General features: G+C 46.0%; 2 protein-coding genes across 13 annotated transcripts in view; both read left to right on the forward strand.

Annotated features, from left to right (window-relative positions):
- The first annotated feature begins 1,797 nt into the window (after positions 1-1,797).
- The window catches only part of LOC136011507 (lactosylceramide 4-alpha-galactosyltransferase-like), a 29,639-nt gene continuing 10,311 nt past the window's right edge, over positions 1,798-21,125 (forward strand). For 4 of the 11 annotated variants that reach the window (XM_065673394.1, XM_065673474.1, XM_065673387.1 and 1 more), the window contains exon 1: positions 2,102-2,188. The gene's annotated coding sequence lies outside the window, so the exon portion shown is untranslated. The other 7 variants (XM_065673411.1, XM_065673419.1, XM_065673482.1 and 4 more) reach the window with 7 other exon arrangements.
- LOC136011553 (lactosylceramide 4-alpha-galactosyltransferase-like) lies at positions 1,808-14,377 on the forward strand. 2 transcript variants are annotated; one of them, XM_065673504.1, is made up of 2 exons: positions 1,808-1,885; positions 13,243-14,377. In XM_065673504.1, the coding sequence occupies exon 2, from the start codon at positions 13,285-13,287 to the stop codon at positions 14,362-14,364; it is 1,080 nt and encodes a 359-aa protein (XP_065529576.1). In that variant the 5' UTR covers positions 1,808-1,885; positions 13,243-13,284; the 3' UTR covers positions 14,365-14,377. The 2 variants fall into 2 exon arrangements, with proteins under 2 accessions (XP_065529576.1, XP_065529566.1); XM_065673494.1 differs by lacking the exon at positions 1,808-1,885 and adding an exon at positions 2,108-2,188.

Below are 21,125 nucleotides of genomic sequence, written 5' to 3' on the forward strand. Positions count from 1 at the left end.
TGTCATAGCAACCAGCTCCAGCAGCTCTCCTCTCCCATTTCAAACCAAAGCCACTCTCTGGCTGACAGAGCAGGTAAGAAACTACTCATCAAATCAAAACCAGGCTAAAAGTGCTTGTAATCACTTTACACAAGTGATTTTTCAGCTGTGAAATTAGCTCACAGGTGATGTTGCTCTGTTCTTCTCGGTGATTTGGAGGAGGATTTGCATGGTGCTATGCTCTTTATGGTGGCTGGGGATAGGTCACTTGCCTTCTGTATCCTGTCTTGGCTCCCTGAGACCGAATGTACCCCAGACCTGCTTTAAAAGCAGGGCAGGCTAGCATCCTTGGGTTACTCACCAGGTCACTTCCTCCTTCAATCATGGGGCAGCTGTGCCACTAGTGCTTTAAGGCAAATCCAGACCAGTGGCCATTCAGGACAAAGTGGCTCAGAGGCATGTGGGTGATCCAAGTTCTGCTGCTCAAGTACATCTCCATGTCCAGAGACCAAGACTCTACCATCCCTGATATAGCAGCCCCATGTGAGCTAAATCCTGGCTCAGGCAATCTTCTGGAGACATCTCCTGGCTTCAGATCCTCCTTCCCCACTTTGTTACCATCCCGCAGGGTATCTGCATACACCAGAGCTGTGCTCGCCCTGCCACCTCCCAGGATGTGGCTGTTTGCCCCTGAATGCGCCCAGCCCATCTTCACAAATCCCATTGTGTCTTACCCTGTGCCCAACATCTGCTTTCACCCAGGGATCAGGAGAGGAACAGCATCCCTGGACTCAGCCATGGGCTGCTGAGGGTGCTGCCTCTGCAGCTAGGAAACACTGGGTAGGAAAGACCATCAGGAGACCATCTAGTCCAAACCCTGGCTCCACAGAGGGTGAGTATTTACACCTTCAGTAGCAACTCTGTCTTGCTAATCTAAATTCTACTCAGTAGGGCAGACAAGAATATATTGAAATTTATTTAATCTTCAAATTTGATTAAGACCTATTGAAATATTAAGACCTATAGAAATATTTTAATATTATTGAGGAAAGGGGTAGTTTCAGACTACTTAATTGCAGGGAAAACACGTTTTTCATTTAAAACAGTGCGAACATTTCAAGTACATGTTTGTCATAGGTACACTGTTTTCTAACACAGAAGTAACATACTCTATCATGGGAACTGTAAAAAAACAGGGCTGGAAGGCATCTGGAAAGAGCTTGTGTCCAACCCCTGCTCCAGGAAGGATTACCTCCTAAACCATCACTCAACCTACCTCCCAAAACCTCAGGTGTTCTTCCCATGCAATTTACTCCACCCTGTAATCAAAGTGCTTTTCTAAACAAATGCTCCAATTTCTCTTCTTTATTCACACTCATTAAGAACTTGTTAAGCAATCATTTGCCAGGAGTAATTTAGGTAAAACTTCCTCCTGCCTGAGGGTAGGTATGAAACTTGCTTTGCAACATGGAAGCAGCTGATTTGCGGGTTGCTTTTTATTTGGGTTTTAACTGCAATTTTGAGTGTCATTTGGGTTTTAACTGCAATTTTGAGTGTCACATCTTTGGTTCACTCTCGTTAGTTTCCTAATCCTCTCCCTAACGATGAGGGAAGCTCCCAGCCCTCCCCTGCTCCCCCTCCTCTCCGAGGTTTACGAGCCCTTCAAGCCGTGAGGTCTCTGACCAGGGTCGATATAATCAATCCCCTGCCAACCACCCACACGCATCGTGACTTGAGCTCCGCTTGATATATCGCAGCGTGACAAGAGGTAAAGCTGGGATGGAGAGCGTGGATCGGATTGACAGCTCCCGACCAGCCGTGGGTAGAGGAGAAATTCCCGGAGGTGGGGAAGAGAGAGCGAGATAAAGAAAAAAGAAACAAAAAACCCCTACAGCAGTCTGAAGCGGTACGTTATGAATTAACCCACAAACCACCTCCCCCAGGGCAGCAGTGGCCGTGCCTGGGGAGGGGGGGGTTTCTCTTTGCCGTCGGGACGGGCGATGCAGCTCGCTCCGGGGCACGGGCCCAGCCCCGCGTCTCCGGTGAGTAACGGGTTCGGTCCCCCGACGGGTCTGCCCTGGAAGGAGGTGGCCTGGGCTCGCCCGGAGGCGGGACCGGAGAGTGGGGGACGGGCGGGAGCCGCTGCTGATGCTCGGTGCTGCGGGAGGGAACTGCGGTGCTCTGCGCACGAGGAGCGGCGGCCGCGGAGGTGAGCAGGAATGGGGGCACCGGGGACAACCGGCGGGGCAACGGGAAGGGCGGCGCAGCCCCGCGACGAAGAAGCGGGTCTCGGATTGCCCGTGAGCCGAGGGTGGCTTCGTCCTCCCTCGCCGCTTAGGAATAAGTGTGTTTCCCCACGGGGAACTTTTCCATGAGCAGTCCACGGCGGAGGTGGGCAGCAGCCCTTAAGTGCGGGTTGGAGCCGACCTGCCAGCGGTCTTGTCCCAAAACAGCTCTGCTCGCCTCCTCGGGAGCGGCGTCTGGGAGGGCTGCCAGGCTGGAGACGGATGGACGGACTAGCAGCCGTGCTGCCCTTAGCTGGGACCCCCGGGGCAGCTCTGAGCTGCTCCGTGCGGCTGTCGCGCCCGGTGGGAGCTCTGCAGACAGCAGTGACGGCGGTCCCGGCAGGCGGGGAGGTCTTCCCAGGGGTAATGAGGTATTTCGGCTGAGGCTTGTAAAGGGGAGCTTCTCTCGGATCCTTGCACAGCTCTGTGAGGGTTTCTGCTGTGCAGGCAGAGCTGTCGGGGGCTGCTGGCGAAGGTGCTGTTGAATATAGCAGCCCCGGGGAAAGGGAGCTGCTTGTACAGCGCCAGTCCCTGAAAGTGTTCCATCCCACCTGAGCATGGGAACTTCCCACTTAAGAAGGGCTCAGTCAAACGCTGATGCTGTGAGTCCGGGTGGGATGGCAGCAGCACAAAAGAAGGAGAAAAGAGTTGGATGGGATGGAGAAATGTGGATCCTCTCCGACAGCAGTGACAGGCTGGCTTGGGTGAGAGGGTGGAAAAACAGCAGAAGTGGTGGCAGAGGAGGATGCAGTTGGCCGGCATGTTCCCAGGCAGACGTGCCCTGAAAAACGTCAGTCTGAGCAGGGGTAAGGTCTGAGGAAGAAAGATCGAGACTTGCAATAGAACTGTAGAAACTCTTCCTATGGCAAGAAGGGGAAGAAAGCCCCAACAGAAGAGGTGTAAGAAAATATGTAACTCTTACAGTAGTAAGACTACAGTAGTAAGTCCCACAGTAGTAAGACTACTAAAACTACAGCTGTGGAAAGAAAGTGAATTCAGAAACTTTGGCTAAGAGTGAACTATCCCAGTGAAAATAACATGTTTCCTAACATGCGAGAAGTTACTCAGAATAGACTGGATATTGCTTAACCCTGAAGAAACCCTCTCTAGCTTCTGCTGAGCTCTGATGGTTTTGTACTGTTTATTATTCACGGGGTTTGTTGCGAGAAAGACAGAGATCTTACAAAACTCTAATTCCTCTTTTTTGGTTCTTGTAGTAATTCAGCAGCATCTCAAGTCTCCGTAGGAGGGAGCACTGACTAGGGAGTTGTACGTGAAAGCCATCCTCTTGTTCTTGTGCGCTTGGTAACACAGAAGTGGCAGTCATCCTTGAGGGCCTGAGAGTGTAATGTTGGGTGAAGAGCAGTCTGCCTGCCATGAATTAGTGTTAGTGTGTAGTTCTGGTAGTCATGCCCCAAGATCTCTTTCTCACAGGATTTCTACCGGCTCTCAAGGCACTGTCTCCATCTGACAGTGGCTCTAACTAAGTTTTATCTTCTCAGAGGTATCCGGGGCCAAGTTCAGTAGCTGCGGACTGTGAAAGCCTCAGTGTGCAATTTGGTGTTACCACAAAACTAAGTTTCAGTGATATTAGAAGGATGCAGACCCCTGGCTGTCTGTTCTTGCATCAATCTCCCTGTGCCAGTATTTGTGCCTGTCTCACCCTGCAGTGGAGCAAAACCAGTTCTGGGAGCTGAAGAAGTAAGAAAACCAAATTCTGCATCAGAATGGACTTTCTGGTGCTTTAGCTTTCAGGGCCAGTCACAGCAGGGTCAGAGGAGCATCAAGGAAAAGCCTGAGGAGGAAGCTGAGTGTTAGCTACCCAATCAGTTACCCACTGCCCTGGTTTTGTTGCATCATCAGCAGATGCTTTGGCTTGAGGTGCTTATGAGTAATTCTGCTTCCATTTTACTTTTGCTGCAGTTGTTTGGTCATTAGTATAGAGAAAAGCAACTGTGTGCCAGTCATAGTTACCATATAAAACCATGCCTATTCCATATATAGAGGGGAGACCAGAGAAGAAGTGTGTAGGGCTGGATAAGCCTTGTTACCAGCACTGTTCAGGAGAGGTTGGGGACTTCCCTGTTGTCTGTTCTGGCAGGCCCCCAGTAAATTAGCCTGGCTGTATTATCATTTAGCTCCCTAAGAGCTGCAATTTCCATGCCGTTAAAAGCTTGGACTCCATCATCTGGCTTTCAGATCCTTTTCTCTGCTCTCATCTGGGGTTCGTTTTTTCTCACAGGCACTCCTGACCAAACAAACACTCAAACTCCATTGCTGGGCTGTTCAGATTCCAGAACAGACTCACAAAGTTTATTTTGTGTAGTGCTGTCACTGGGAAACAGGTGATTCGTTACCAACTCCCTTCTTTTTTGCTTGCAACTCACTTCTTCCCTTGTCTCCTCTGGCTTTTACAATTACCTTAAACTGGGGCTGTGAACTCTGCTTAAACGAGATCTGGTGGAACTTCAGATGATGGCATTGTGAACCAACCGCTCCCCTGTGAGCAAAGGATTAAGCATAAACATGTCAGTATTTAGATCTTTTCTATTAAAAAGGGAAGCGTTCACATAGTGTTCGCATTCTTTATTTTTGTATAACTGCACAAAATCTCCCATCTGTGCAAGATACATGGGTTAATATCTCCCAGTCTTTAATATGTTCAGCCTTGCAGTGGCTCTGTCAGATAGGAAAGCACTTCTTCCATATTGACAGGAGGAAGGTCGTGTTAGAAACAGAAAAACAACCCCTGAGATCATTGAAGAAGTTTAGACATCGATTTCCTTATGGTTTCAAGTAGGAGGTGAGATTTTATGTTTGGGTTTTAAGGGACCTGTTCCTTGGCCTCTAAAAAAGCCATTCCAGATCATTAAAATAAATAGAAATCCCCTGAATCCATGTGTAGTCTAGTGTTGGACCATCTTTCCTCTCCAGCGTGTCTCTGGATTTAAAAAACGGAAAGTGCAGTACAGATTAGAAGAAGGAAAAATCACTATATATTGGTCTATTAGGCTTGAAGTGTTTAATCATTAGTGTGATCTGACATACTGCATCTCTTCACTTGTATGCAACTGGGCATCCAGCAGCATTAACAACTGACTCCCCTGTAGAAGAGGACAACATCTTCAACAGGTCTGCAAGATCCGCTACGAAGCCCTTGCATAAGCTCATAGGCAGCAGTAATACTGGTGATTAATGGGATTTGCATGCTTGCTGGCCAGGCGTAGTTCTGACTTCCATATTCCCACAGTCTCCTCATATGTGCACGTCATTTCAAAAAGCTGCTCCTTTTCTAGCCACGTGCCAGTGTTTTATTGAGTGGTGAGGGTTAAAATATTGTTTAGACTTAAATTTCATACACAGCTTCCAGTCCAATTATACAAGGAGTGTGCATGGCTTTCTACAAATACAGTAATAGGAAACTGCTATTTGAAAGCTACTGGTGGCAAAGGGCTGTATCAGTTTGCTAGCTGATCTACTGCTAGCATCTGTCGCTTTTGTTTGTTTCTATTTTCCAGCCAAATCCTGTCTTCTATTTATTTTAAGTATTGATGAGGGGGTTATGTGGTCTGTATCTTGAAAGCTAAAAGTTGCGAGGTACAAACCCTGCTCCTTTCAGTTAAAGAAGACCTAAACACTAAGCTCTACAAAAAAAGCACTGGCAAACTTTTCTTGAAAGTGTGCTGAATAAGATGGTCCTGTACTATTTTGGGTAAAAAGAAAGAGATCAGTCTGACTATGCACTCTAGCTGGGTTCCTGATGTTGCCAGGCTTTCCATGCCCAGGTATGGAAAATGCTCCTCCTCTCCTTTGTGCCACACAGTGACCCTGGCATCTTTCCTCGCTCCACTGCACTCATTGCATTGCCTTGTTCTCCCACTGGGACGTGATGTGCCCTTTGGAAAGGCTACCATGTTTCCTTGTTAGGCTACGATAATGTGAATAAGGCAGTGGAACAGGTTGCCCAAGGGCACTGTGAATGCTCCATCCCTGGCAGTGTTCAAGGCCAGGTTGGACTGAGTCTTGGGTGACACGGCTTAGTGTGAGGTGCCCTTGCCCGTGGGATTGAAACTAGATGATCTTGAGGTCCTTTCCAACCCTAACTATTCTATGATTCTATGAATGGCTTCATACAGGCTGACTGCATCTGCTTCTGTATAATCTGTATCATGGGAGGAGAACCAAAAAGCATGGCACCTTTTTCCACCACTCTGCTGTAGGCTGTCTTATTCCAAGTATTTCTAAAGACCAGCCTTGACCATAACTCTCCACAGCACATAGTAACAATTCAGAGCATCACTTCCTACTTACTTTTCTTGGCAAATGTGGAAACATGAAAGAGCAAAAGGATTAAAGTGGAGGGACAGTGCAGAGCAGTGTTGTGTATGGTCTTTGCACTGACAGATGATGCGCACTTTGCTTTGACAATTTGTGTAATGTGTAGCTCTGTTTTTTTCCTACTTTGTTCCTGGTGAAAGCTTTGCAAGCTTTTGTTTTGCACTGTGCTTGAAAGGCAGGAAATGCATACCTGTAGCTGCCCTGAAACACAGTAACTGGCAACTGGGATTTATGTAAACTTCTCAGCAGCCATTTTCAGTTTTTTTGGTTATACTTAAGGGTGCCTTAACACCAAATGTATTTGATGGGAATAACCTGCTGGTTATTCTAAATTCTCTTAGCTGTAGATTCAAACTTAATATATTCAATTTGGTGCACTAAATGTTATTTAAAACTATACCTTGACAATTCTTCTTTGACATTAGTTTGAGACTTTAAAGAGTGCATGTATTTTCTTGTGACTTTTGTTTCCAGTGGCTTTTAGAGGAAAAGTTATAGGTGCACCTCCCAAAAAAACACTTGTCGTGGCTTTCTGAGATAAATAAAAGCAAGGGCTAAAAAGTGTCAGCAGAGAAGAATGGAATTATGGCTTTGCCCTTCTTCATGAAGCAGCAGTAAAAAGACTCTGAATCTTTTCTAGTGCTAACCTGGGAAAACTTGATATTAGGGAGCATATTTAACAAAGCGTTTAAGACCAGCACTTAACCTGGCCTGTGTAGAAATGCTCTAAACTTCTGCTATACCACCTTCAGAACTGCAGCCCCATCTGCTGTATGGAAGCTCTTGAATGGCATGCTCTGTGCCTTGCTGAGCCAACAGCATATTGCTTCAGCCATGGTTAACTAACCATTGGGACTGAAGCAGGAGGTGGTATCTGTCAGCATGTGAAGGTCACTTTCTGGGATGGACGTCGTGGTTGATGCTGGGGTGTGACACACTGTCCTGCACAGAAAGTACTATGCTAAAGGTACTTGAAAATAACAAGTTTATTCCATGGTGTGTGCACCACAGTAAATGAAGTCAACAGATCTGGCCCCTGCCCCGTGGGACAGTGCAGTCTGGTTTCCATGAGGGAGGACTCTCATTGCTGTCATACCTGTTTGTTGCTAAATCATCTCTGTGTTGTCCCAGCAAAGTCTTGAAGTGCCTCTTTCTGACAGGGCCAGGAAACTCCTTGCTCAGAGCTCATTCATGTTTGTTTTGCTTTTTAGACGCGAAGCATCTCTAAAGTAAAAACATGAGTGAATTTTAAACAAACGCAGCTGCATGTTTGCATTGGCGTGGCAGTCATTTCTGTGCTTGTGGTCATTCCTCTTGCTTTGTCTCATCAATCAAAATCACTAGGTGGGACTTCAGTGGTGTATTACCGTCAGCTATCTTGTAGATTCAGGTAAGACGTGATAGGAAGATGACATAATAGGAGACATGATAGAAGAAATGGAGCTTTTGCTCTAGCTCTAGCGGTGCTTTCACTGCCCTGGAGGAGCTTATGGTTTCTCTGGTGGTTTTGCTGTCGTTGCTGAAAAGACAGCTGTTGTAACGTGTTGCACTTATTTACTGCCTGAGATATCTCTTTCTTGTTCAGTTGCTGAGTATCTTTAGAAGAAATCAAACTGGGATGTTATTTCCTCACTGTTCATCGGGGAGAAGTGCTGAGGGAGCTCTAGTATTCTCTTAACTACTCACCCTCAGGTTCGTGCTTCAATAGAGCTGTTCTGTGTAAACTAAACCACCAGAAAAGCTTTGTATTTCTCTTGTAGGTGAAATTTTCTGCCTCTGATTCTTGGAGGAATCCCTATTTCATTGGGAACTTTTCTTTAGGTTGGCTTAGCTGCAACACAAAGCCTTGCTTTCTGAAGGATGTATGGGTAGGTGGCAGTGCTGGGGCATCCTTGTCCTTACCTTCCTCCTAAACGGGTAAAGCCCTTTCATGTGCTAAGCAGATGTTTAGTGTAAGCTGTCGACAGGCTAGAGCAAGTTATAAAATGGGTTCTCTGAAAGGTGAAGCCATCAGTGCATTGTTTGTGAGCCTTTTGCGCTGCAAGTAGGTAAATGGTGACATGGCGCAATAACTATTTGTTTGCTTGTTTAAGCAATTTTTAAGTCATTGTTCAGGGAACTTCTGGAAGCAGATGTTACCACACAGGGAAATAAATACATGAGTCATTCAGGAAGTCAGTAACCTTGCCCACTATAGTGTTTTGTAACCGGTTTTGTTTGCACTATGTAGTGAAGGACTGTTCACCAGTTGGTAATCCAACATCCAAATCCAGATTTCATCCTTACAGGAGAAAAGCCCAGCAATTTAGGGACTCCTCTGCATTTAAACGTTGCAAGGTACTCTGTATTAGGCATAGTTGGCAGGGTGTGGGGAGCCAGATGTTGCAGGGGTAACCTGTGTGGATAGGGTCCCTGTTCAAGTTCCAGCTGGTTCCAGCCAACTCCAAACCAGACAAAAGAGCCTATTGCATGTTAAAACTGCAACTGGACAGAGCAGCACACAGTGTGTCTGTTCAAATGTACTGAAGAAAGCTGTTAGAGACAGGAGTCCCAGAAAGGAGCCATGGTAGGAGGCACATGAGGAGAAACAGAAGGGCACACGTGAGGACAAATATGGGAGGACAAACGTGAGGATGAAAGAACGGAGACATGAGAAGTCATAGAAAAGGACATGAAAAAGTGACATGGGGCAGGAGGTGCAAAAGGGCATGCGTGAGGACAAAAAAAGGAGACACAAAAGCAAAGACAGGAGGAGATGTGAGAGGAGATACAAGGGAGCATACAAAAGGAGATAGGAGTCATGTCTGGAGTCATGATAGGAGACATGTCTGGAGTAAAGGGTGGAAGAAGTGGAGAAGGCATGCAGAAGGGGATGCTGTTGGGTTCATGGAGGGAGATGCTCTCTTGGAAGGAAGCACTCTCTGCTGGAGGAGATACCCTTGAGGAACTGCAATCCATGCTGGGGCAGGGACACCCTGAGGGACTGTGACCCATGGAGAACCTGTGCCAGGGCAGGCACACATGGCGGGGCTGCAGGATAGAGGTGAGGAGAGATGTTGTGCTGAAGATGAGCCTGTGGAGAGAGGAGGAAATGTGCTTCCCAAAGTGTTGTTTAATTTTTGGTTGATGTGTCCCCACCCAGTGTCGTTCCCCCCCCCCCCATATCTGAATTGGTAATTAAAAGTTTATAATAATTTGTAATAAGTTAAATTCTCTGAGTCAAGAATGCTTTGCCTATTGCAGTCTATTAAATATGCTGGGATGTAATGTTTTTTAGCAGTGGCATGGCCAAACAGTACAAACCCCATGTGGACATAATCTGCGCAGTTTCCCCTCTCCCTGTGTGAGACTGGTGTTACCCCTGTATTGCTGTGTCAGTGCTTTGGCGTTTTCCCAAATAGAGCTTTCTAGAGGAGGGCCAGCACCAGCCAGTTGCAGGCATTCACAGGTGGTGATATTTGAATAAGTTGTGTGGGCAAAAGCCATAGAATAGATGTAGTTTTATTTCCAAAGCATTATCTTCAGGCTGTAAAAGACTCATTATGGGGCAGAGCTGGAGCAGACGTCTGCCGTTGATGTGTTATTTCTGCAGGCTGAAGTTGCGTGGCCATCTCTTTTCCCCCCCATTCCCAAGCTCTTTGCTGGTGACTGCTGCAAGCCTAGCAGCAATCACAGTGTGTACTCCAGGTGTAATGTGGTTAAAATAAATCTCACTCCCTTGCTCTTCTTCCTTCTAAACACAAGTGGAGCAGTAGAGAGAAAAGGGAGAGCAGAGATGGAGGGGAGGTGGCAGGGTCTTGCTATTTCTTGTAACTATAAGGAAAGAAGATGTGTGTTACCCTCTTAGAGTCTCAAGGAAAGTAGAGGGTACAGAAAAGAATGCAGCTCACTGTGATGTGGCTGTTCCCAGGCACACAAGTGCCCAGTGCTACCAGCTGGGTGATGTGTTATTGTCTACCCTAGAACGCAGTCTCTCTGAGAGAGTGCAGGTATGTTGAAGACTCACAGGATGACAAAGAATTAAAAAACTGAGAGAGAAAAAAAATATCAGTGGAGGTTTTTCTTTTTCCTTTTTTTTTTTTTTCTTTTTTCTTTTCGTTTTTTTCCCAACTGAAGAATGATTAATCTGAAACGGAAAATTCTGTTCTGTTATTAAGCTGACCCACAGCTATCTGTAGCAGGCATAATGGAGTTCTCTCCTATATTCTGCACATTTTCGGTTTGTCTCACAAAACTTCTGGTTTCACTGTTGGATTGTATTGGGTTTATTTCTTTTTAACGATGTAATTTTTTACCAAAAGAGCAACAGAGATTAAAGCAGAAAAGACACTAAAATGTTTTGCATCTTTTGGACTTTTTTTTTTTATTATTTTATGTTCTTTAAAGAACATGTTCTTTGTGAAACTTTACTGGTTTTTCTTCATTAAGAGCCTGGCACCACTTCGATGATGGAGGCTTTGAGGGAGGCATCGGCACATTGATGACAGTGGCCTTCCATTAGGCTGTGCCTTGACACACCTTATTTCAGACTGTTAAAGACTATTCCTGGGAAATAAACTCAGCTCTATTCTTCCATCTGATGCAACATACCTCTTTATGGTTAAATCTATGTGTGGACTTCAGAGATCTAAACTTGAGGCCTGGCCAGGACAGTCACACTAGGCTTGTAAAAGCAGAAATAGCACTGTGTATCCCAACATAGCTGCCTGACAGGAGGGGGCGTACATAGGTGTCACCCTACACTTGCGTCTGGCACTGTGGGTAGAATAGTTGGGAAAAGAGAAGAACGCATCTTTTGAAGATGATTGCTGTACTGAAGGCTCACCAGTTGTAGTGTTCAATTCTCTTTCACAAAGTGTGAAAGGGTTTTAAAGGGTGAAAGAAGAGAAAAAGATGTTTGGGTTTTGGTTTTGTTTTCCAGTGAAGGAAAGTGTTAAGTTCTCTAAACCTAAAGTCTTGAATATAAAATTAATAGCATGGTCAGAAATGGAGGTACTGTGTGAAGGAACATAATGAACACTACCATGTTGTGGAGCTTTGTAGCAAATATGGGACACAGGGTGGTTATTGGGGAATAACTGGAAGGGAAACAAGTACCGTTCTGTGACTATGGGAGATGAGACCTCTTGACAGGAACAGATGACAGCACTGGGGTTTTATGTGAGTTCTCAGTTTTGGGAAGGCTGGCTTCTCCTCTTGGGAAATAAACTCAGAAGCAGCTGTCCCACTCACTGTCAGGTGCCAGGTTCAGTAGTACGGCAGCAAACTGGAGGACAGAAGAGAATCTAAAATTACATTACCTGAGATACTCTGTGTACAGGTCTGGTTTGAAAATAATGGACTGATATGAAAATGTAGACTGATGAAGATAAAATGGACCAAGTACTGTATTTCCTTTTAAGTGGCAAATACAGTATGCACCCAGGGAACTAACGTTCAGTCTTGGTTTGTGATAAACAAAGGAAGAGGTTTGACTGTGTTTTATTTTTTTTGAAGGAGAGTAATCTTTGCTAGAGAACAATATATCATACCAGATCCAACAGCCCAAGAGGGGTGAGACTGCTGCTGCTCTGTGTCCAGACAGTAGCGAGGCTGAAGATGTATTCACCAGGCACACACACACAAAGCACATATGTACACTGCATATCCATGTACCTATGCATGGCTGGCCACACAGCTCTCAGGCAGACACTCGGAGCACCCACATGAACATAGGCAGCACTGACAGCTTCATCCTTCTCCCTTCTATGGCTGGACAGGATGGAAGTCCACAAGTGGGAATATACATAGGTGTCTCCCTGAGGCAGCTGGACTTAGACCCCAGTTGTTCACACCCCAATATGCACATGTGTACACAGAATTGAAAGCTCTCACCCAGGAAAGAGTCAGAAAGAAATTAAAAAGAAGACAAGACAGCCTGATCAGGCATAGGACGTTACCAGACAAGCGTACTGACCAGCAAGCTATTTACCTGCATCTGGCCTTGTAATCTGCTTACATCTCTATTTTCCCATATTGGTCCTCCCATTTTCCGTATTGGTCCTCCCAAAATCATCAAGTTAAGGTCTTGCCCAGCCTTTGGTTCCTAAATATAGTAAGTCCTGTGTAATTCCAAGCTGTTCTTCCTCTGCAGCCCATAATATGTTCTACCCCTAAGCTGTAACCTCCTTACTCCAAAGGGCGATCTAGAGAGCTGCTTCTGGTGATGGGTTTCATGCCTGGACAGCCGTGGGATGAGCTCCTCTAGAGTCCTTAATGTGGGATCCAGCCTGCCATTGTGCTCCTCTGTGCTTGGGCAGGTGGGACTTCGAGGGGCTGATGGCCCCTGTGATAGGCCTGGCAGGGTTTATTTGGGCTTCCCCTCCTGCCACTGTCCCTTTGTGCATTCTGTGTGTGTGCAGATGAGCTTTGTCACATAACCTTGCAGCCTGAACATGGGCTGTTGTTTCTAACGGAGCCCTGTGGGCATGGTGGCAGCATGAAGAAGCCAGGATGCTTTTTTAAAGGTGACTTAAAGGTGTAGTTGAAGCACACTTGCATGAGGGAGAGTTCAGCATGTGGCTCTGCCATAGTGCTTTCTCAAGGCTCGTGGTCTGTTGCCTTCCCTGTCAATATATTTTTCTTCTTTCCTCCCCTCCAGATCACAACTGTCTTGGGAGAGCAGGATCTGACGGGAGCAAGAATGCTCAGGATGCCCACCTGCCTCCTAAAGCTGATCAGGGTGGTGCTGAGCCACAAGCTCTGGGCTCTGTTTATCCTTGCCTTTAAGTTCATGTCCTTTGCCTCCATGATGTTGTACTGGAGAATGGCAGAGGACCCTAAGGGCAGAGGCCAGCTCTACAGCTTGCCTGTTGAAATCCGCTGTGCTCACTCTGTGCCTTCTCCACGTACCACTGCTGGTGGGCCTCCTCCTTCCCCAGGGAATGTGTTTTTTGTGGAGACATCGGAGCGAACTGACCCAAGTTACCTGTTCATGTGCTCTGTGGAGTCAGCAGCGAGGACGCACCCTGGGACAAGGGTCGTGGTGCTCATGAAGGGCTTGGCAAACGGGAACGCCTCGTTACCCAAACACTGGGGCTTCTCGTTGCTGAGCTGCTTCCCCAACGTGGAAATCCGGCCCCTGGACTTGACAGAGCTTTTCTCTGGAACACCTCTGGCAAAGTGGTACTTGCAGGCTCAGCAGCGCTGGGAGCCTTATTTCTTGCCCGTCCTGTCCGATGCCTGCAGAATTGCCATCATGTGGAAATTTGGGGGCATCTACCTGGATACAGACTTCATTGTGCTTAAGAACTTGAAGAACCTCACCAATGTGCTTGGTATCCAGTCCAAGTATGTACTGAATGGGGCCTTTCTGTCCTTTAAACCCAAACACAAGTTCATGGAGCTTTGCATGCAGGACTTTGTGGAGAACTACAACAGCTGGATCTGGGGACACCAGGGCCCACAGCTCCTAACGCGTGTGTTTAAGAAGTGGTGTTCCATCAGGAGCCTTCGGAGCAGTACAAGCTGCAAAGGAGTGAGTGCTCTGCCCCGTGAGGCTTTTTATCCCATTCGGTGGCAGGACTGGAAGAAATACTTTGAAGTGGTCAGCTCCTCAGAGCTTCACCACCTCTTTAATAACACCTATGCAGTGCACATATGGAACAAGAAGAGCCAAGGGACAAGATTTGAGATCACATCCCAGGCTTTGCTGGCTCAACTGCATTCTCACTTTTGCCCTGCCACCTATGATATCATGAAGAAGGACTCTGTACGGCAGTGACTCAATGGTCAGCCAAGAGATGTTGCCTGGGAGCTCACAACTCTCCAGCTGTTCCATCACAAATGAGCTTTCTTTTGAAGTAAGGAGGTGAGAGTTGAGGGTAAAAGCCATATCTGGGGTGTAGGTAGAGCCTGAAGCTTCAGCCAGTGTCTATGCAGCTCTTTGTCTTGACTATAACTGCTTACCAGTAACACTTGTTTTTCTCTGAAGGACCTTTCTTCTGCTTTGGTCAGGCAAAGAAACCTCAGGAGAAGAGCAAATACCGGTCCACTTGCGGCAGCCCACATCAGCCTTTCAGAGGAATAAGGCCCCTTTCTGTGTCTGTAAACCTGCAAGAGTCCTTTGTAGAAATGCGTATCTCATTGACTGATTCTTAGGACTTCTAAAGAGCAGTCCTCAAAACAGTGAAAGTGCGGAAGAGCAAAGAACAGGAACTGAGGAGCAAGTTAAGGATGTGCTAGAGAAAATGTAGAAGAAAACAGACAAGAAAGAGCTAAGGGAGCTTCTTCTTCTTTTCTTTCCTTTCTCTTCTGAAGTCTTTGGTGGAGATTTTCTCATGTCTGGTTTGAGCAGGCAGCAGGATGCTGCAATCTCTGTTTGACATCCTAGGTTTAAAGATGTAAAAATCTGGTGCAAATTAGAACATGAGGATCTCAGTCCAGCTCATTGTTTAGAAGGAGCTTGTGCGAAGCAATGACTGATTTTATAGTAGTGGCAAATTAACACCCTGCGATGAACAGGAGAGCTCACCTAAATCACACCTTAAACTATACCTGACACAGGAAAAGCTGAACTGTCTTTTACACTGAGTTTGTCTTTGCGACCAAATGTCTGTAACTGCATCTAAGAAGCACCAGATCTTTCAGCACTTGGATAGATCCTAAAAGAAATGCATTATATTTCCAAATGTTTCCAGGGTTACAGAGAGGACAGATAGGGAACCTGTACTGTCTGAATTTGTTTATGAGTCATTTATGGTGGACCTCTTCAAGTAGCCTGGAGTACTCCTGCAATTCACTGTCCAGGAGCACAAATCTCTTTTAGGGGGTCTTGAGAAAGACAGTGGGAAGTTTTCTCCCTGAGCATCTTCCTGAATTATAGTGGAGAAAATTAACATATCTTTCACAAGGTGCTGTTGTGCCTTTGAGGATTCCCACCACAGAGGCAAGTTTGGACAAACCATGGGAGAACATCTGCCCCTTTATGGCCAAAAGGATTTACCGATGCTCTTACTATTCTTGTCAGAAAATAATGGGGAAAGCAGTGAGAAACAAGAATATGACCGAGACCATCAGCATCGTTACGTCTGGTCCCCACCACACTCTAAAGAGGATTGGTAAGGCACATGAGCTTGGCACTATGATAGGCTTAATGCAGATGGGCAAAGCATTGGCCATTTCCTCTTGTACTGTAAAATATTCTCTGCCTCCAGTGTGTCTCCTATTCTTATGCCTTGGAACAGCAGTGGGGTGGTCCAGTGGCCCCTTTGATGAACACAAGTCAGTCAGATCATCGATGTCAGCTGGCCTCAAAGTGACAGCTCTTTCACATAGTGTTTCCTGCAAGCCCTCTGAGTGTGACTCAGATGATTTCTAGGGCTGCAGTTGTCTGAGGCCTCTTCTGTTTCCCAGGTTAACCAAAAGCAACGTGAGGTTCGCTCAGTTCAGCCAAAGCAATGGTCAGAAACGTAAAAGATGGTGCATGCAGCATTTCTGTGGTTTTCCTCAGGTTTGTCTCTTCTTTGATGAGCAAGAGACTTTCTTATAAAAATGAGAAAGACAAATTGCCCATAACTTTTACGAAACAGTTCCCTGCCCCTCAGGGAGCATGGCCATGGGAGCTTAAGGAGGATGTGCACTACTTGTCAAATGCTGAGCTGTCTGGTGTCGATCGGAGGCTGCTGCTGCTTTGACTGAATGCCTGCCTGTGAGCCTGGCAGGGTGTGAGGCCTGTGCACATATAGCTGCTTTGGAGTGAGAGAGGTGCTGTAAACACCCCTCCAGTGGCTGGCATCACGTGTGTGTGTGTGTGTGTGTGTATGCAGTGCTGCCCTTTTCGTTCTGCCCAGTTTTATGGTATATCCTGGAGGCATTCGGGATTTTGAATGTCTGCAGCTCTCCCAACACTGAATATCTTTAAGAACAAAGACTGTGGGGAACCAGGAGATCTTATTGACCGTATAAGCATTCTTCAACACACTAAGTGGTATAAGTGGATGCTGTTTTCACTCTCTGCTCCCCCTGTCACTACTCTGTGGGTTTTTTTCACTGCTTTCTTTAGAAGCAGTTGCAAAGTTTACAGCCCTGTTTAGTGTGTGGTCAGTAAGGTGTGGTTTCTCCTTCTGTAGCTCCTTCTGTTTTGGGCTCTTTGGGCTAAACAACAGCATTCTTAGTGAGCTATGAACCCGTAAATCAGGTGGTATAATGGTGGTTGGTAATCATAAAGGCGTAACAGGGGACTGTACTGTGGTGATACCATGAACTGAATGTGGGAGTATTTGGGGTGCACTGCAATGAATATCTGGCTTGATGTAGCACTGCTTGTTCTAGGAAAGTGCCTTTTTGGATAAATGGACTGGTTTGGTTTTGTTTGTTTCTTGTTTGTTTGTTTGTTTTCCCCTGTAGAGTCAATGTTCTGAGGTTTGATAAGGAGAGAATCAAACCAAAGCAGCCTCTGGCCTTTTTCCCTTTGTCTTGTGAAAGAAAAATAAATACAGCTTTTACTATTTCTTCTGTCTACCAAGATGTTCCATTTTGTTCTGTGAGGCGTTGGTGGTTAAGTCTGAGCAACCTCTTAGTTATTATGCAGAAAAGCATTTTAAAGTTGTGTCCTGAAGTAACTCACTGAAATTAGGAGTGTGGAATGAACATGAAATAAGCTGAGCGTAAGCACATGTGGAAAGAAGGTTCTGCGACCATGACTATATGCCATTTTTGGCACTTGAGGGAACAGAGCATAGTGTGTGGAACTGATTCCTAATTCAAGCAGGTATCACTCCATCATTCATAACCTGCAATCTATCTGAAGCAAAGCATTTTAGTCTTGCTCTGAAGTTCTGGATGTTATGGAATAGGCAAGTCCATGAGAAACTGTGTTGCCTTTTCCCCTGCATGATGGGCTACAGCCTTTCTTAGTAGCGGCAGTGTCTATGCTCTTGTAGATCTAAAGGTGGAAAGCTTATGCTGCATCTGCTCATTTTCCCACCTGCCTTTTCTGAGCCTGATCTAAAGACCCTGGAGCCCAGGAGAGCTTCTGAGAGGCTGTGAAATGACTGGTATGGCTGATGTGCAGAGGAGTTTTATTGCTGTTCCCTGGCTCTTGTTTCCCTTGAGATGTAAGAGTTGCCTGAGTTTCCTTCATGGCTGATATACAGTGAAGGATGATGGGCAGTGGTGGGAAGGCATGAGTTCACTCTTCCCGTCTCCTTCGTCCTTGAGCTCATGGCAGGTACACGTGTGCAGTACATCAAGGAGAGGAGCCAGGGGTGGGGGTTGAAGATGCCGAATTGGACGGTGCAACAGAAGAGGAGTAAGGAAGGATCAGTAGGGTAATCCTGGACCTGGTCTCCTGGAAAAGGACAAAAAGATTATTATTTCCCCTGTGCTGGCTGGGAGTTCTCCTATGTCAGGAGCTCTTGTATTGTGGGGATCTAGGATGGGCAGTAAGCAGTAATGCTCTGCAGGACTCTTCCCCTATCACCCCATTGTCCTCCTCCCTCTTTCCTTCTCCCAAAGTGTGTAGTCCAGGGAGGCTCTGGTACAAAGTAGGTTAAGAGCCCTTCTTGTGGGAGAGTGCAGCTACCTGCCTTAATGTTATATCTTGGGAGCTGTGGTCTGCATAGGGCTGCTTTGTCCTTAGCAGGAATGAGGAGTTAAAACAAAGCTCTCCACATGCTCTGTTTGAATATGCCATTTGTGAACACCAGCACTCTGGTCTTCCAGGTTCATCTCTCTCAAGTATCTGAGACCATTCCCTCTATGCAGGTGGCTTGTGGTCTCTGTTATCTTCTTGCAGCCATGCCTGGAACTCAGATGAATAGGCACAGTCCGGAATAGAAAACTACAGGAGGAAGTCACTTCATCTGCACCATGCCATTAAAGCTCAGTCTGAGATCTTGGCCTTTAAATTTGTGTATACTGATGGAGCCAAATAGCAGCTTGCCACGGCTCTGCAGTATGTTGGTAGAGGCATGACAAATAAGAAATTTCTCTTCACAAACTGGAATCTATATATGGGAGAAAAGTATGGCAAGTTAAATGTGAAAACACTATAAGGCTGTAGAAAACACTGTTTGGAAAACAGTTTTCAAAAGATACTAAAGCTACCAATGTTGTTTGTTTTTTTCCATCTGTTGTTATTTTTTTCCAAAGAGCAGGAAGCCTCCTAGAGAGGCAGAAGGTCAGTAGGAGGTGAGAGATTGAAAGCGAGTTTAGAGACTGGTTTGAAGCAAATCAAAATTCATTTCTACAGGTAAGAGAAATGTGGAGATGATTCTCTACATTGGACTTTCTCCTTGTGGGGGATGCATGCCAGTCTCTTGCTCATTGCACGTCAGGACTGAATGAGCAGATTGATGATTAGATAGATTTAGCTTAGGCATTAGGAAGAAATTCTTTCCCGTGAGGGTGGTGAGGCACTGGCACAGGGTGCCCAGAGAAGCTGTGGCTGCCCCATCCCTGGCAGTGTTCCAGGCCAGGCTGGACGGGGCTTGAAGCAACCTGGTCTAGTGGAAGGTGTCCCTGCCCATGGCAGGGGGTTGGAACCAGGTGGTCTTTAAAGGTCCCTTCCAACCCAAACCATTCTGTGATTCGGTGATAGGAGCTGATGGGATGCATCCACGAGTGCTGCAGGAGCTGGTTGCTGTTATTGTGAGACAATGATGTATGTGATGTGATACATGCAAGGTCTTAGATATTGAGGGAAGTGGAAGGAAGCAACAGTCACTCCTATCTTGCTTATCTTCAAGATGTGCAAGGAAGAGAATCCAGAGAACTGAATACCAGTCAGTGTCACCTTGAACCCTGGGAAGGTTATCCTCGTAGAAGTCATCAACAAATACATTGAGAACAAGAAGGTGATTAGGAGTAGCCAGCATGGATTTATAAAAGGGAAATTATACTTGGCAGAACTGATAGCTTTCCATGATGAAATGTCCAGCTCAGTGGATAGGGGATTTGTTTATTGTGACTTTAGTAAAATTTTGACACAGCCTCTATAACAGCCTCATAGACATACTGATGAAGTGTGGACTACATAAACATAGTGAGGTGGATCAAAAACTGAACTTCTGGACTTGAAGCATTTTGATGAATGACAGGAAGACCAGGTTGAGAGCAGTAACCAATGATATACTCCAAGGATCTGTGCTGGGGCCAGTACTATGTAATGTCTTTAATAATGACCTTTATGACAATGGGATGGAGTGCAACCTTGACAAGTTTGCAGATGATGCAAAACTGGGAGGAGTGGCTGATACACAGGGTGGTCGAGCTGCCTGTCCGCATGACCTCAGCAAGCTGGAGAAATGAGCCAAGAGGAATCTCACTGAGTTCAACAAGGAGCATCTCAGTTGGTGGGAAATAACTCCATGCACCTGTGGGCAAGAAGCTAACCAGGAGCCAGCAGTGTGCCCTTGTGGCAAAGACGGCCAACACCCTGCTTGGGAAGTGATATGTAGAGCATCATTTGCAAGGTCAAGGGGAGCAGTCCTTCCCACTACTCAACACTGGTGAGACATATCTGCAGTGCTGTGTTTGGTTCTGGGCTCCCCAGTTGGCTCAGGGGTTGATGTACCACTGCACTATGCCTGAGCTTGCTCAGCAAGCAGCTTACATTGTGGTTTAGCTAACACCACTGGTAACATTAGAATAATACTTCTCTGTTCTGAATTCATATGCTACCATTGTCGAACAGCACTGTCACTGGGTGCAAGATAACCCTGTCAAAGGGTTACTCTCTGATAAAATAATGGCTCCTGCTAGTGATTTTCACAACTGATGGAACTACTGGCAAGATCACTTACCTGAGATTGAGTATGCCTGGGTTTTTTTTTGGAAGCTGTTACATCTCTAAATTCATTCAGCAGATTTCCTGCTCTAAGTGTAATGGCATTACTGACCATTTTTCGCTAATCTTAGGCTACTGCTTATTGTATTTAGGAAGACTGAAGCAGAACTGAAAAACTTCATGATGCTGTGACTGACTGTGGTTTTTCTGTTTGTGGCCATTACTTAATTGGTTCTCTCTGTTGCAAACAATACACAGAGGCCATACATTTTTTTTTCTGGATAACTTCACTGAGATGCCATCAAGCTATGGGCACTTCCTGTACGGTGATTTGGGAATCAGCAGCTATGAAAAGCCTGCAGTGTCATCTCTTCCCACAATCTGTTTATTTTTTGCAGAAACATGCTAATATCATCCTCCAACTCTTTCTGTGGCTTGCTTTTAATTCTTCTCACCTCATGGAGTGTCTGTCCAGCACTGCATTACAGCTCTATGAGTGGATATTTTCAATGTTCCTTCTTTTATTTCAGGAGAAAATTCAGTTCTAAAAACCATGTAAGTGAAATTGGATATTGCAGGGTTCACTCTAGAAAGGTGAAGCTGCGACTAAGTACAAAAGATGTAGTTAAGAGACAGGTACCTTAAGCGTCCTCGGTCTATAACTGCAGTATCTTATGGCTCAATCTAATATACCCATTACGATTACAATACTCTCATCTCACCTCATTCACGCGCGCTTTGTCTGCCATTCTTTC

Source organism: Lathamus discolor, chromosome 1 (assembly GCF_037157495.1).
Source record: "Lathamus discolor isolate bLatDis1 chromosome 1, bLatDis1.hap1, whole genome shotgun sequence".
In the NCBI taxonomy this organism is placed as follows: domain Eukaryota; kingdom Metazoa; phylum Chordata; class Aves; order Psittaciformes; family Psittacidae; genus Lathamus; species Lathamus discolor.

What these genes read in the sequence shown, in the direction of transcription:
- LOC136011553 (XM_065673504.1), top strand. Translation starts at nt 13,285, where the DNA reads ATGCTCAGGATGCCCACCTGCCTCCTAAAGCTGATCAGGGTGGTGCTG.